Raw genomic sequence first — 16,865 nt, forward strand, 5'->3', positions numbered from 1 at the left:
TATTTTCCTTCCACAGATTCATGAATTACCAGACCACCATTACGAGACACTTCGGTTCCTCTTAGTGCATTTGAACAACATCGTTACCAACTCTGATTTCAACAAGATGGACGTGCGCAATCTAGCCATAGTCTTTGGCCCAACCTTGGTTCGCTCTGGCGATGACAACATGGTCACGATGGTCACAGACATGTCCCACCAGTGTCGCATTGTGGAGACTCTTATCAGCCATGTGAGTCCCTTGTGGTGATGCTCTTTAGGCTCATGTTTGTAAATACTTCAAGCTTCACCAGGAATGTTTTCAAAGGATGCAGAGATTGGTTGGATTCTCATGGGTGTTTTTCTCATTGGTAATGCAAAGTCCTTGTTAAATTATAAGGATCATATGGACACTCTTAGAAATCACAACAGCTTTTACTTAAGCCTGGTAAAAGTAGTTAAGATATAGACCTTTACACCTTTGTGCACAGTGAAATTATTGATGAATTGCTGTTGGTGTCACTGTTTTGTATCACAGTGAAATCTAGGTAAAGAGAAAGAGACTGAGAATGAGGTTAGAGGTACTGGAAATTAAGTGCTTGGAGAAGTAACTGTATGTAGTTTACCTGAATGAGTTTTGTGGTTATATGTAACATATTTGTTCATTCATGCAGGTTATACTTGTTTTCTCTGGATTTTATTTTATTTTATTTTATTTTTTTTTTTTCTGCATTTTGTATTTTACCTTTGGCAGATTCACAGCACAATTATTGTTTCCACTAAAGGGAATCTTATAAAAATCATATAATTTTCTTTATAAATGGAATCAGTGTTTTTTTCTATATAGCATATTCAGAGTTGTTTGGGCTGTGTTTGCAGTCTGCGTGGTTCTTCTCGGAGGATGAGGGAGAACAGTTTTCACCACCTGTTGTTGAACCTCCACTGACTCCAAGTCCTGCTGCTGATGGCCTCCCACTGCCTACTGAGATGGACACGCCCTCCAGTCACTCGCTCCTGCTTGACAACATCCAGAAAGTTGAAGGTATTACAGAGGTCCTTTACTTGTCTCTGAATGGCAGGAAGCCAATGAGTTTGCTTGAGAAAAAGTGAAAAAAATACATGATAGAGGATTGTTTATCACAGGTGTACTCAGAGAGGAAGTTCCTTAAGAAGTACGGACCAGAGGTGTAGACACAATGATGAGTTTTATTGTGTATTTGAAACCAGTTCCTACACAAAGATGAAGAGTTCTAAAAAATTCAGATACTTTGGTAAGTTTCCCCTCTTTGTATTTCATTCTTAATTAGGTGCATTCCTTTACAGGCAACATTAAGGGTGATATGAAGAAGGACATTGTTTCTTCTATCATATCAGCAGCTAACAGAAAGGTTCACAAAGCCAAGCACAAGAAGCCCATGGAGGACAAGCCCGTGGATGAATCCAAGTTCAGTGACCGAGATGGAGGGTTTGAGGAGCGGGACATTGACAAAGAGGCTGAGCTCAGGAAACAGCGGCTGATAGCCAAACAGATGGAAAGTATGGTGGAACTCCCTGACCCCAAGCCGATGAGTGAACGCAAGATTTCAAACATGAGTCTTATGAGTGTTCAGAGTCATATGTCTGGTGAATCTAATGAGTCACACGGTGAAAGGACTAGTGGCGGTAGTTACAAGTTAGGGCTGCCTGGAGATGATCCCAGATTATATTCCGTCGCAAAAAAGGATGAACTCGTGTCCTCTCCTATTCCATTGACATTGCTTTCCAATTCTTCCTCCATGGCTGCTAGTGCCCCCAGCCAACAGTCTAGTCAGTTTACTCCCGAAACCTCTTCACTCTTTGGAGATGAAGTAGCCATTCGTTCCTACGCTGGCCTCAGTGCGAGTACGCAGGAGCGAATACGGAAATTTGAAATGGAGACTCGCGCAATGCTCCACCGTGACCTGACCAGACACCGGCGGGAGACTGAGAGAAGAGATGCAGAGCGGCAGAGGATAGAGGAGGAGCTGCAGCGTGCCAAGCAGGACATGGAATCAGAGGACCTTTTGGACCAGCTTGCTGACAATCCCTCAGGTAAGATAGGAACCATATCTGTTTAATGATTGGATAAGTATTTGTGGTCATTGTGATTCTACAGTTGTTATAGCATTGCACCTATACTTCAACCAGTCCTGTAAGGTTAGCCACCAAGCTGTGAGTCTTATTAGTTTTATTTGTTACCTTCAAAATGTGAGTCACAGTCTTCTCCACTACCACTCCCTCCTTGAAATAATACCCATGATGGTATATTCCTCTTTGTGTTGTTATTTAGTTATCTTGCTTCTAATCATTTTCATATCCTCCTTTATTTGTATCAGCACACTAATTGCTTATGGATTGTAGGTTGTATATTTTCTGTTGCATTCACCCATGATGTGATGCATAGTGTAGTTCCATCACATTCCACCTCATTGACATCTAGGCAAGAACACTGATCCTTTGTATTCCTTCAACATCTTGTTCCTTTGCATACATTATTATGGTTGAGTGCACCTCTCTTACAGTATTTGCACAATTTGTTCTTGTTTTATTTTCTTCGTGTGGTTATTTTTTTATTTCTCTAATTTTTCTAATAAAGAACAGAAGCTATAATTTTTGCAAGTGTGAAGGTCACCTCCCCATAAATAAGATCAAGCTAATTGGATATGTAAGGTCCAGCCATTGTAGTAATTAATCTGATGGCAAAGCAGTGTCATGTTCTTCTCTCCCTCCAGTCCATTGTTTGTAGTAGTGGTGTCATCATAGTCACTGTGTGTAAGCAGATAACAGTGTGGGCATTTATTAAACTCAATAACTGAATCTCCTCCCTTTCGGGAACTCAATCTGAGAAGCACATCCCAATGTAGACTGAAATTGAGAATGAAACATTATTTTTTTATTTCTAATTACATATATAATTGATGTACCAGGTTTACTTTCATTATCCTTACATATTTAGCAGTAGTTAACTAACAGTACTAACCAGATGTGTGTGGTGTGCCCTGTGACAGAGCCTTCATAGTGACCTGGCAACATTGAACATTTGGAAACTATCTGCTTCACTGAGGTATTTTGTCTTAGGACTAACCATCAGTACTGCTCACCAGCCTGCATGGTACACCTTGCATGTTACCTATTACCAAGATGGCACATTCAAGAAAGCTGGGGACATTTAGTACTATTATTACCATCAGATATGGATGACTTGATATCTGAGTAGACTCCTGTATCCCTTCCAAAGTTTCTACAATATGTACTATCTACTATACGAAAACGCTCATATAACTATGTAGTTTTGTACTGTACTTTGATGAAAACGTGTCACAATTCTTACTTCTTGGTATATATATATATATATATATATATATATATATATATATATATATATATATATATATATATATATATATATATATATATATATATATATATATATATATATATATATATATATATATATATATATATATATATATATATATATATATATATATATATATGAACACTAAACACTAATCATTAAGAGTGTGCTGATGCAAGCATGTAGAGTGATGCACTATAACAAAGTGCTTTATGTTGATGATGAATTGAGTGCAGATGTTGCTCAACTACTCACTACGTTGGAGGGAGAAAGTGGTTGATAACATAACCTATTACCTATTTTACAGTAGCTGTTGAACTTAAATGTTAAGTAAGGAATGCATGACATGGATATCTTACAAATGATTCCAGTTGCCCTTTTTTTATCCAAAAGAAATTTCACATCTCAAGAAAATTTTAAGTCCTTTTGAACAATTTACTTCTGATGTATTTGTTACTTGCATGCTGAAAACACCCTCTTGTATAATTGATGTATACCTGCATCTTTTCATACAAACAGATATTTGAACTATATTTAGACTGTGACAAAAACCATGGTGTTTAGGAGAATTTAAAAAAATGGACTGATTGTAGTTATATGGTTCAGAATTTAATTTCAAGAACCACAAAACTACCTGTGTTAATGACTGATATATTTAGTGCTAAGTGGAACATCAAAAACATTTTTCAGAGGTTGTCCGCAAGATCTCTGACTACTCATGGCGACTCCAAGACTTGAGTGAGAATGTGGGTGGCCAGCGAGGGTCACTTGTCTCCCAGGGCTCCACCACTAGCTCCCAGGCTGCCCTCATCTCTGCAGCCCTCTCTCACCATCCCCTCTCTAACACCTCATTTACACCCACCACTAATGCCACCACCCAGGTACCTAACAATCACTTACATCCACCTACTATTAAGATTGTCAATGAGCCTGTGGTTGGGAAGGCTACTGATTCGAATGAGTACAGGCATGGCATGTTGCAGCAGAACTCACTTGCTTGGCTTGACTACAATACAGCTTCACCACATAGCACTCTTGGGTCTACCTCTTCATCCAGTAGCTCAGGTTATGGCAGCTTAACCCGGCCATCACACACAACTAACCGAGGTGAGACCGAGGACACTTCTGCAAGATCTGTTGATGAAGCCTTCTCCTTGGAGCCCTCTGTTGCTCTTCCCAAATCTGGCTCTACTTCTCAACACTCTTCCCCCTCCAACACTAAAAAGAAAAAGTCAAGTAAAGGCCCTGGTTTCTTCTTCAATTTAACCTCTTCATCTTCATCACCCTCCCTCTTTCCCTCCATGTCTGACGCTGCCACTGAACTAACGCCAACGCGCAAAATTGGCCAAACCACTATTTATCCCGAGAGTCCCCGTCCACCCCCTCACAAGTCTCACACACCCTCACCGTCCCACCTTACAGTTCCTGCATCAACACTAACTCCTCAACCTAACACTCCTGTCCAAGGCCGACACAAAGACTCAATCCTCCACCACATCCTACCCAGCCGCCTATACCACTCCCCTCGTCCCCTGCGTCGAGGGTCCTCTGCTGAGAACGTGACTCAGCCGCTCATCAACCCTACCTCCCCTTCCACCTTTGACACCCAGAAGGTCGTGAATAATGGCACTCTGAAGAGGGCCAGAACCAGCAGGGAACAGGTAGGGGTGCCACCTTGCACTCCACATAGACCAACGTGTTTTATTTATTATTATTATTGTTCCTCTGCTTGTATTGCTTAAGAGTCTGCTGTCATGAGTTCCATCCTTACTTTGTACCGCTGGTCAGTCATAATTGCTGTGGATGCCATTTGCTGTTTTTGTATTTTTGTTGTTATTTTTTTTTTATTTATTTTTTTTTTAGAGTAGTGTTTATGTTTATTAGTTCATTTTTATTTTTGGAGACATCACATGACAAAACACTTTTTACAGTCTTTTGATGTTAATTTTTATCTCTTAACATTCATGAGCTGTAGTATGATAATAACTAGAGTTCACCAAGTAAGCACATTTTAACAGGATCCATGCACTTTTTTAGTACTACTTTTGGTAAGTTATATTTACAGATTAAATAACTTTTCAACAGAAAACTTGATAACTTGAACATTGAAGAATAATGTTACATCTTAATTGGTCTTATTTTAAAAACATTCATACATATACACAACATATTATTTTACTACTTTTCTTAAGTCACAAAAACAGCTTGCATAGACATGAGTACAGTAAGAGTAATGAACATCTATCAATTTATAAGGCTTCCAGTAGTAATGTACATGATAAGTTGTCTCTCATAAACTTTTCATAGTGTATAAAGTAAGCTGGAATACATGACAACAATAGCTATACAGTATGTGCCTGATACACAGTGCATAGCATTTAGATCATGTAAGTGTATGGATGCAATGCAGAGAATGTTTGGATGCATCACACAGAATGAAATGTAGTTTATGGTAATGTGTCTTGTGAAAACAAAGAAATGCCAGGAATGTGCATTGATATTTCACCATTATTTTAGTTTTTAATCTGGCCAAGCATTGTGGGCTGTAGCTGCTTATAAACCTCACAGTAACAAAGCAGTGATAGTAGGTGTTTTTTTTTTTTTTTTTTTTTTTTTTTTTTTTTTTTTTTTTTTCCCTCACGTGTTTGTATTGGCATTTTATTTCATGGAATTTACAACTATTGATATTCCTTGTGCTTTGATGGCATATAACAGCAGATTTTTTATCTAATTACTTATTCATTTCATTATTTATTTATTTGTTTGTTTTTATTTATTTATTATTTTTATATTTATTTATTTATTTTTTATTTATTTATTTACTTTTCATCTATTTATTTATTTTTTCATATTTTCCATTACTCATGAATGTTCCATGTACTAATTGATTCTAACCCTTACTTGCTGCAGATTTTAAATGGTCCCGAACAAATGCCAAGATGTGGCTCGTTAGATTCTCTCCGTGACGGCCCTCATGTTCCCCACGATGATGGTAAGTCATTGCACACTGTTTGCTGGGGTGGTGGTGGTGGTGGTGGTAAGAAACACATACTGTAGTTTTCCTATCAGGAAATTTTGGGTGATGTCAGGGTGTTTGTTACAATTAAGTGTTGTCTACAGGATACACACATTTTTATTTTATTTTATTCATTTTTTTTTTTTTTACCCTTTCATTGCAATATGTAATTTATAGCACTAAATGCATTGCACAAAATCCTTGTTGAGAACCCACAGGAAATAAAATAGAACTAAACGAATAGAGTTTCCAATGTGTTGTCGGTATAATGTGTAGTGGTGGCTGCAGAACAAAATGTGCTTTGTGATCAATGAGCCATGTGTCAGACAGCAGTGAAAGGGTTAAAGTGATAGCCACAGTACTATTGTGTTATCTTTGAATGATGTGGAATTGAAGACACACTTGCAAGGGACACAGATGCATTTATATATCACATTCACTATGTTTAGGTATTTGTTCACTTTAAGAAGTGTTAGAGTGTTATTTATTTGTAAAATTTATTTCAAGCACTGACATTTATATTTAATTTAGGATTTTGGTTACACATTTCCTTACAGTATGAGCAGAATGTATGTGAAATGAACTTTTATGTACTGTAGTTAGCTATTCACATTTGATACTTTGGAAATTATGGAATTTTTTTTATTTTGTTCTTAAAACAATGAAATGTAAATTAATTTGGACCAGTAAATTGGCAAAGAATAGAAACTCTAGAAAATACTGAAAAGTTAATCACTCCCCAATACTACACGACAGTCCTGCCTTTTTTATCCATCTCAATATTTCTGAATCTGAATTTCTGAATATTTTTAAAAGCAGCTTTCATTATTTAAGATGTTTTGTATGTTGCGCAATGATTATTGGTTAACACTTTTATGTTGTTAAAGCTTATTTAACTTCTACAAGCTTATGTGGTGCCTTGTGGAGCTGGAAAAAAATAACACAAGGAAGTTGATGTAGAGTAATGTCACCAGCTGACGTTTGCTGTCAATGCTGTCAGGGAATCCCTTGATTAACAGGCTTTACTTCATATACCTGATCACCATATTGCTGTCTGAGATGCCTATAAACTGGTACTAGCATTTTCCTTTACAAATCAAAAGTCAAGTACAGTACAGTTTCCCTTTGTATCCAATACTTTTTTTTTTTTTAACTTTGTATTGTATCAGTTGTGGGCATTGTGATTTTGGATGATGTATTGTCTGTGATAATGATCAAGTTATGGATACTCACTTCATGGTTGTGTTCTAGTTATTCCATAGCCCTGAAAATGTGTGTGATGTCAGAAGCAAGTGAAGAAATATTCATGGATGTAGTTCAAAGTCCAGTCTAAAACATAAATGTATGAAGGTCGCTCACTCATACTCACTAGTCAAGTAACATTCTGCTCACACACATGCATTTTTTTTTTTTTTTTTTTCAGTCTTATCAATCTTTCAGTTATCAGTTTTCATAAGAAAATTGTCAGAAAATCAGGTCTTAAGGACAAGATAAAACATAGCACATGGTGCAAGTGAGTTCTGTAGATTGATTGACTTCTGACTGGGTGTATATGAAGCTTTGAGAAGAGAGTTGAGTGTGGATTGCAAATGGAGGTGTCAGTATGTGAAGTGTTGTACACTGTCTGTTTGAAAGAATGTACAAGTAATGGAATTTAATGAATGGCTCATGTCATTATTCATTTGATAATGGAAATTTTTTTCTCTTTTTCACTGACTGCTGCTGCTCAGGTCTGCTTCACGTTCCTATATTTCTGAAGTGTCTCCATCTTTCTGTTGAGAGTTTGATAAGGAAGTAACATAGAGGATATGCTAGGTCAGATTTACGTGCACTGCTGTTTCACATTTTATGCCACTTGCTTCCAAGCCAAACCACTTTTTATGTTGCAGCAGTTATACCCAATTTTTTAAGTTCATAAAATTAGTCAAAATCTTGTTCTTTCTAGTATGTAGTGTAAATAGGTGGTAGTGTAACTGGGCCATCTTTCCTGTAAACTTCAATACATTTGTGGTCACTTCACAACAAGTATTCAAAGCCAACATTGCTTTTGTTTTTGAGAAATGTGGACCAGTTAACATCTAGTAAATAATGCCGGTGTTCAACTGAGATGTTGTCTGTTCAAATCGCCTTTACAGCCCCATGCGAACTTTCAACTGTAGTGGTAGAAAAGCCACCACATGTTGCCAAGTCCTCGATTATGGGGGCAGCCAAGGGTCTCTTCGCTAATATTCAGTATGCTAAAGTGTAGGCGAGGAAGGTGAGAGTAGAAGTAGAGCTGCTTCACTCTTGCTGTTTAAATGTGCTGTGGTAGCAGTAATGCCTTAGTTCTTGGTGATATGTGTGCCGTATGGTGATGTGCTGCTACTGGCATCTCGCTGTGTCCACCTATTTGTGATATTTGACACTGTAGAGTCTAGTTAATTGGTGTTTGAAATTTTCCAATTTTCTCAAATTAATCACTAAACCAGGAGTGAAATTGACATTAAAACTACACGAGTGTGCACTGACATTTTTCAACCAGACTGGCCATCATTAATCATAACATATGAAGACACATGAATTACAATACAACCTTAAAGCATCATAATGCAACACAGCCCAAGAAACGTGCTGATGCCATGGTTTATTTTATTGCAGGCAGTGATCTGTTGAGTGCCATCACTGCCACCTTCGAAGAGAAAATGCGTAGCCTCCAGGAGTCTCCCTTGGGTCTTGTCAATTCAGATAGCAGCGATTCCAACAGCAGTCAAGATTCCTCACCCGAAGACGTGCGTCAGCTTCCAGAGCAGCCAGGCAGAGGGAACTCCGGGTGCCGCCTGTACCGCGACCCTTCCCTCCATCGCCGCCGCACCAGCCCCCGCACCTCAGTCACCACCCCTGCTGCCTCCACCGCCTCATCTCACATCTCCCAAGTGTGTTGAATGTCACTTTTTCATAATTAGATATTTATGTTTCTATTTACATATTAGTAATGACATAGAAAAATAATCCAATAAAGTATATTAATGATTACTTGAAGTTATAATGTGTTATCAGTATTGTTATTCCATTTCATTCACATTAATCTTAAATATCTTGCAGGTAGAAGATAGCATTCAATCAAGTAGCATAAAGGAGAGTGACTATAAGGTACTGACTGAAGATAAGAAACCTGGAGTGAAAGTAAAGAGAACAGATTCCTTGACAAAGTCAGAAAAGACTGAAAATAATTTGAAAGAAAAAACTGAGAAAAGATCTCGAGAACTTAAGCGAACAGATACTCAGGAAAGTCTTAATGAAAAGAGACCAAAAGAAATGAAACGATCAGACCTTCTGGAGGGGAGAGACAGGCTTCAGGAGGCATCTAAGAAGTCAGATGCAAAAGAAAATGCATCAGGACCCACAAGGCGTTCCTCAGACCTCAGAAGTCGACGCCACAATGTGAAGGAACTGAAAGAAAAATTTGAGCAGAACACTGGCAGTCAGACAAACACCAGTCCCATGAAGCCTTCCAATAATCTTTACAGCAATAGCAGCAGCAGCAGCAGCAACAAAGGGAGCAAGTCAGGCATGAAACGCACTAACTACCGTGGCCCCATCAAGCGGCGGCACACTGTGGGGGGCACCAAGGACCTCGCCAAGTGGGCGTGGATACACAGTGTGGAGATGTCCAAGAATGCACTCCGGGCCACCCGACCCACTGCCTGGGAGCGACTGCAGCCTCTGGTGGTGGATGAGCGACTCAACACGGACAGGTCTCTCGAGGCCTGGCTGACCCACGAGCGTATCAGGACGTCCTCGCCAGACCTGTCCAGACCACAACAGTTGGTGTTGCCGTGTATCATTGGGGACAAGGAGAACCTCCACCGACGCCTCAGTGTACAGGAAGCAGCATTGAATCCTCTCTACCCTGTACTGGAGAGTCATGTTTAATGGTGTTTGAAGCCAGTGCATTTCCTTTTCTTTGGCTCAACTTGACCCACTGCACGAGTGACTCACTCAGACTGCTTACGTGTACAATGATGAGTGTTGGAATGATGAGAGGGGTAATGAACAGTGCTGTGATTATTTGTATTAGATATTGTTTTAAAAAGCATATCACTGTAAATATAAATACATATATATATAAATATATTGAAATATCATGAGCACATTATGTACAGGATAAACATTTTTAACTCACCCTGTAAATAGAAATTTTATAGGTTATACATATGTCATTGCATTTCATTTGTATAATATTCAAATATGAATATATTGCATAACTGTAACAGTTTTTTTTAGCTTGGGGGTTATGCCATGCCAGTCTTGCAAAGCAAGAATTACATGTTGCATGGTTAGGGAAATGAAACATGTATGATGTGAACACTTGCAGCAAACGTTTCTTGAAGAGGCAGTAAAGTGAGCAAGGCATTTCAAGATGAGTGAGCTGTTTGTGAAAATGTTGCATGTTTGACTCTGAAAATGAAGAGATACACTTTCATCCAATGTTATATAGGATAATTGGAATAGATTGAGACAACTTAATAGTTTGAGTCAAAAAAGAATAATTTCTAATAACACAGGTAGGTTGCCAGCTACAGTACATTAAAGCTAAGACCATAAGAATAGATTACAATTGTTTAATATTGAAGCCTTTTAACATTTATTTCAGCTGAATAAATAATGTTCATGGTTTTTATTAATGTTATATCCCCTGTAGTGAGGATTGCACTCACCCACTTAGGCAGCCAACACCTTGTGGGGGAGGACACTGAGGGTCCAGAGGTGAGACAGGTTTGTAATGGTGTGTGTGTGTGTGTGTGTGTGTGTGTGTGTGTGTGTGTGTGTGTGTGTGTGTGTGTGTGTGTGTGTGTGTGTGTGTGTGTGTGTGTGAGACGATTGCAGGCTGTAGATTTTGAGTTTCAATAGTGTGGTCCTGTCTATATCTATAAGCAATCTTTCCTGCAGTTGATGTATTCTTAATTTTTGTCAGTTTGCCTAGTCATTTCCAGATATTGATTGACTAGGGAAGATTTTTTTTATTTTTTTTTTATTTACTTATTTATTTTTTATTTACATTTCCTGCAGAAGCAATAGAAATATGAGTAATACAAGTTATAGCCTGGATGCCTCAAAAGATGGACTAAATGCGGCAGTTTAGCAGAGAATACGTTAAGTAAGTTTTCCAGCTCCTTAAATGCAGGGAAGTGGAACACCTGGCCTGTATGCATTCTTATACTATCAGTTAGTGCTGTAGTTATATGCCACGAAGACCCATTGTTGATATAGCAATGTCACGATAGAAAAATAATGGAAGAAAAAGAATGGTGATAAGAGAAAAAAAAATTATGGAGGAGCAAAAGAAGAATGTACATGTCAAAATAGAAAAATTATGGAAGATTGAATGGTGGTAAAATAAAAAAATAAAAAAAAAAAACGGAAGGAGGAGGAAAAGTAAGTACTGTTATATGTACATAAGTACATTTTCTTGGTAACTCCTACATTTTTTTTTTTTTTTTTCAAACTTACGAGACCACATAATTATAAAGTTTACTTAAACCACTTGATAATATAGACATCTTTAAGAGCCTTTGGTAGATGTATTGGTTAGGTTCTTGAAACATATAGAGGACCCATACTGAATGAAAAAAAAAAAAAAAGTAAATAAATAAAAAAAATGAAAGAAGAGAGGGGGGTAAGAAAAACATGGGACGAGAATAGAGGGAAATAAGGAATGAAAAGAAGTGAGGAGAGGAATAGTAAAAAAAAAAAAAAAGCGGGGGGGGGGGAGGCGAGTAAAGAGCAATGTAGAATTAAAGGAAAAGAGATAGATGAGAAAAAGTGAGGAGAGGAATGCTAATGAGAAAGATGACGTGGGACAAGAAAAGAGGGTAATAAAGATTGATTGATTGATACATTTATTGTTGCATTAATAAGGAAATACAACAAAGGAGGAGGACGGACCTTGCCACCCACCCCCTGGGCAAGGACTTACGGGTAGAGTATCAAAAATATAAAAATATTTGAGAATCAAAAGAAGAAAAGTGAGAAAACAAGAAATAGTAAGAAGAGTAGAACGAGTAAAGAGGGAATACAGAGCTCGAAAAAAAAAAATAGAAATAAATAAGGGAGACGTACGTGAGGACTGAGGAGGGGAAGGAAGGAAGAAGAAAAAAAAGAGGAAGCGGGAGTAGGAGGAAAATAAGGAAAAGAAGTACATTACAAACAGGATGAGGACCTAAATGATAAAAACCGATACAGCTTGACACTGACAGAAAGAACATGAAAGGAAGAAAGATAAAACAATATAAAAATAATAAGGGAGAACGTTAAAATGAAGGTTATTGGATAAAAAAAAAATGAAATGAGGAAAAGACAAGACAAAAAAAGCAAAAGAAGGAAGTCGGGCCAAATAAACAACGAAAACAAGTATGTGAAAACGAGAGAGAGAGAGAGAGAGAGAGAGAGAGAGAGAGAGAGAGAGAGAGAGAGAGAGAGAGAGAGAGAGAGAGAGAGAACAGAAAAGAATACATTAAGATAATCTTAAAACTGAATCTAATAAGAGAAATGAATACCAAGACAGACCACAAGAGGAGGAGGAGGAGCAGTGACGTCACAGTAAACAAACAGGGACGGTCTACTGCTCCTGCTCCTCTCACTCCTCCTCCTCCTCCTCCTCCTCCCGCATTTTCTCTTGTTGGATCTAAGTAAGTACCGCATACCTGGGCTTCCCGTGGCTTTATGTCTGCTGTATGTCATTTAGCTATGTGTCGCCTATGTAGGGGACGCGTAAAGATAGTTAGAGGTCTTTAAATAGCACGTGTTCTATACTTCTCCATCTGTTTGCTTGTTTTGACACTTAGCCTGTCAGATTTTTTGATTTGTGTACATATTCTTGTCCCCATTTTTTGTTGTTAGTTAATTGATAGGTGAATATTGTTTAGGTATGACTTATCTTATTTATAAAGTGATTTTGTCTAATTTTCGGGATTGTAGCTATTTTATTTATCAATTTTTTGCTGTACGTATAGGTTTTTGTTGCCCGGTTTTGTTATCAGTGCATAGATAAGTAAATTTTCTCTATGGTTAGCTATTTTTTTTATTTTCAATTATGCAGTGTTTATATAAAGTTATGTTTTAGGGGGTCATAATTGTTTTCCTTATTTATTATTTTCATCGGTGACTTGTATGTGAGACTTTTTATTTGTGTGATTTCGTAAGTTTCATGATTTTTTTTTTTTCTTTTTTTGGGGACTTAGTGTTGGTGGTGACATGAAGGACAGCCAGGCAGCCGTCATGCACTGGTGGTGGAGTGACAGGCATTGGTAATTCTCTCTCTCTCTCTCTCTCTCTCTCTCTCTCTCTCTCTCTCTCTCTCTCTCTCTCTCTCTCTCTCTCTCTCTCTCTCTCTCTCTCTCTCTCTCTCTCTTTCTTTCTTTCTTTCTTTCTTTCTTTCTTTCTTTCTTTCTCTCTCTCTCTCTCTCTCTCTCTCTCTCTCTCTCTCTCTCTCTCTCTCTCTCTCTCTCTCTCTCTCTCTCTCTCTCTCTCTCTCTCTCTCTGTGTTTTGATGGTGATGTTGCACTTCATTTGGCAGCTTATAAAGGTAGCTCATGAAAAGAGAGATTGCATGTCACCATGATGATAACTTTCAGAGTTGAGCTCATGGAGTGTAGTTGATAGTGGTCGCCTTTACAGGCCTGATGCATATTAAGTGTTGTGATTAATAATTCTTCATGTGTACAGCTGTGGCATTACCATGCAGCAGATGGCACATCAGAAAACACCTGGTGTATATATATGTACAGAACTGGGGCATTGTGGAGCTGTTGTTATGTAGTTACTGCATGCAGAACATGAGTAATAGGTAATGCTTAAAAAGACACATATCTCTTTCATGATTTCTTGTGTATTAGCCTGAAGCAAAGCACAGAAATGTAAAAAACGAAAAAAATATGGCTATAAAGTATTTATATTGATAACATTTAAGACAAACATGAGACAATTAAGTTACACAGATGATGAAAATTAAAAGTTTCTCATTGTAAGACACACAAGACTATGTCCCTAAACTGAGAAGACAGGCTCTATGATGTGGAGACAAAACTGGAGAATATATAAAAGATAAATAAAACTATAGGTAACATAGTGTTTCCCTGAAAGGTGTTTGGAGATAACTTGTGACTGTGACCTTGGAGGGAACTGCCAACATAGATAAGACCATCTGCATTCAGTATTAGGTGGATAAGATTGTTTTGTGTGTCCATTTTATTTTCATCTTCCTGGTTGTAAATATATTTTGTAATTAACTGTCTGGTTCATGTTCACATCCTCATCAGAGCTACAGTTCATATTTCAGCTAGAAAAGAAAAGCAGCTTTGTCATCATATGTGTAACAAAATGAGTAATAAAAAAATAGACTATTGAGTAAAGATATATGTCTCCACCTGTATCTGATGCCAATACGTAAGAAGAGTTCCCATTTATTCCTGTTCCTGCATTCCTTCTTTGCATACTCTCATCCTTTCTTCCCTGAGCTATCTCAAATACTCCATCATTCTGTCCTTCCATTTCCCCGGAAGCTGTCCCTTTACATTGTTGTGGGCAGAAGTCACATAACCTCTGCACTTACTTCTACTTTGTTTTTGCATTTTTCCCTCAGTCTAAAGTGTTCTGTTCTGCCAGCAGTTTTCTTACAAAATCTGACAATCTGCAACAGATCAAAGCACCAGAGATTAAGGAAAAACTGAACACTGAGAATGGTGTGTTACTTGAATTTAAGTCATGATTATCACACATGTGTTTTGTAGTCATCTTCAAAGGTTCATTTTAGTTATTTCAAATGAAGGTAAAGGAGTGTTATTCTGGATATAATAGTGTAACTCTTTCTCCCCTCAGAGTTATGGAGAAGGACCCAATCACTTGCTCAGATGAACTCAACAACCAAGTGCGTTCTCGTCCCAAAAACAAGAAGAAGAGAGCATCATCATCTTCATCATCATCCTCCTCCTCTCCCTCACCTGACCACAGGGAGGTGAAGAAGAAGAGGAAACGGCCAAGACCAGCCTCCTCTGACTCTTCCTCCTCTTCCTCAGACTCCTCCTCATCCTCTTCAGATTCATCTTCCTCATCTTCATCACCTTCCTCTTCTTCCTCATCAGCCTCCAGCTCCTCCTCGTCAGACTCCTCAGGGTCAGACAGCATAGTGTACAAGAAAAAGCTAACAGGAAAGGCACTGAAAAAAGCCCTGAAGAAGAGGAAAAAGCGGGAAAAGCTTCTGAAGAAGAAACTGAAGAAATGCAAAAAACTGGCAAGGCAAGAAGAAAAGAAATCCATCAAGAAGAAAGTGAAGAAACTACATAAGAAACTAAAGAAAATTAAGAGGGAGAGGAGGAAGGACACCAGGAGAATCAAGAAGACACGTCAGACACATGAAGCCAAGAAGAACCAGGAGAAGAACCATAAGCATGAGGAGAAGGACAAGAGCTCAAAGGGATCCAGGAAGAAGCAGGATGTGGTGGAGAATGGGTCAGCTTCCATTGGGCCAAGCATTGACCTCATGACCTCCAACCAGTCCACCATGACTCCCATGACCCGGGAGGAATGGGAGAAACAGGAGAGTGTGGTGCGTCGTGTGTATGATCAGGAGACTGGTAGGCACAGGTGGGAACTCAGGCTCTAAGCACACATGTAGTGATGCATGTCGTAATGTTGTAGTCATCACCATAGCCACACACAAAAATGGGATTATTAATTGCTGCCTTGTTTGGTTTCACTACTTATTATATGCTATGGTAACTAAAGTCTTAGAGAAAAACAGTTACCATATACAGTAATACTCATAGTAAAACCATGAACTATCTTGAACATGGCTATTATTGATATTCTCTGCTTGTAAAAAAATAGTATTTCTTATAAAAACAGTGATTTCTCATTATCAACATTTTATCTTCATTGGTAAGCATTGTAAAATTACTAAAATGTTAATTTGATTGTTTACAAATCTAGTGTCTACATTGTGTGGCATTCCCTATTTGCTGTTCAGCTTCATCTTCTCTCTTTGTGTTCTTGAGCTGTCGAGTATTTTTTCATGATTGTCTCCATCTTTTGATACATTTCTTGACATATCACTCTTTCTCAGGATATCTCATCAGTGTTTATGTTTGCTTAGTCACTTTGTTTCTTTCATATTTTACTGCAAGTAAGGTAAACTAAGGAAAGCTTTTATTTTTCTTGTGCTACTGATGCATCTCATAAATATGTAGGTAGGACACTTTGTTTATCCAGTGTTACTTGTGCATTACACTTTAATTAAGCTAAACAGAGGAAAGCTTCTGTTTTTCTTGTTATCCTGAGTTACAATATTTTGCAGGTTAATTAAGGGCTCTGGAGAGGTGCTGGAAGAGTGTGTCAGTCGAGACCGTCACCGTGCCATCAACAAAGCAGCAACACAGAATGATGGGGAGTTCTTCCAGGCCAATGTCAAGTCCCGTGCCTCCAAGCCATGATTCCTGAAGCCTGTTATGATGATAATTT

At 38.2% G+C, this 16,865-nt stretch overlaps 2 protein-coding genes across 11 annotated transcripts in view; both read left to right on the forward strand.

Annotated features, from left to right (window-relative positions):
* LOC135111685 (rho GTPase-activating protein 21-A-like) overlaps positions 1-11,027 on the forward strand; it is an 87,740-nt gene extending 76,713 nt beyond the window's left edge. For 6 of the 8 annotated variants that reach the window (XM_064025269.1, XM_064025270.1, XM_064025276.1 and 3 more), the window contains 7 exons: positions 17-232; positions 859-1,021; positions 1,303-2,049; positions 4,046-5,016; positions 6,266-6,347; positions 9,009-9,283; positions 9,453-11,027. In XM_064025269.1, coding sequence (XP_063881339.1) covers positions 17-232; positions 859-1,021; positions 1,303-2,049; positions 4,046-5,016; positions 6,266-6,347; positions 9,009-9,283; positions 9,453-10,283 — 3,285 coding nt within the window. In that variant the 3' untranslated portion in view covers positions 10,284-11,027. Of the gene's footprint in view, positions 1-16; positions 233-858; positions 1,022-1,302; positions 2,050-4,045; positions 5,017-6,265; positions 6,348-8,506; positions 8,629-9,008; positions 9,284-9,452 lie in introns of all 8 variants that reach the window. The other 2 variants (XR_010273873.1, XM_064025271.1) reach the window with 2 other exon arrangements.
* Positions 11,028-12,879: 1,852 nt separating this feature from the next.
* Positions 12,880-16,865, forward strand: part of LOC135111687 (ADP-ribosylation factor-like protein 6-interacting protein 4) — a 7,396-nt gene continuing 3,410 nt past the window's right edge. Inside the window, exons 1-3 of one of the 3 annotated variants that reach the window (XM_064025278.1) lie at positions 12,880-13,039; positions 15,228-15,992; positions 16,702-16,865. The exon at positions 16,702-16,865 is cut by the window's right edge and continues 3,410 nt beyond it. In XM_064025278.1, coding sequence (XP_063881348.1) covers positions 12,900-13,039; positions 15,228-15,992; positions 16,702-16,837 — 1,041 coding nt within the window. In that variant the 5' untranslated portion in view covers positions 12,880-12,899 and the 3' untranslated portion in view covers positions 16,838-16,865. The remainder of the gene's footprint in view (positions 13,040-15,227; positions 15,993-16,701) is intronic. The other 2 variants (XM_064025279.1, XM_064025280.1) reach the window with 2 other exon arrangements.

This window comes from Scylla paramamosain, chromosome 22 (assembly GCF_035594125.1).
Source record: "Scylla paramamosain isolate STU-SP2022 chromosome 22, ASM3559412v1, whole genome shotgun sequence".
NCBI classification, from domain to species: Eukaryota; Metazoa; Arthropoda; class Malacostraca; order Decapoda; family Portunidae; genus Scylla; species Scylla paramamosain.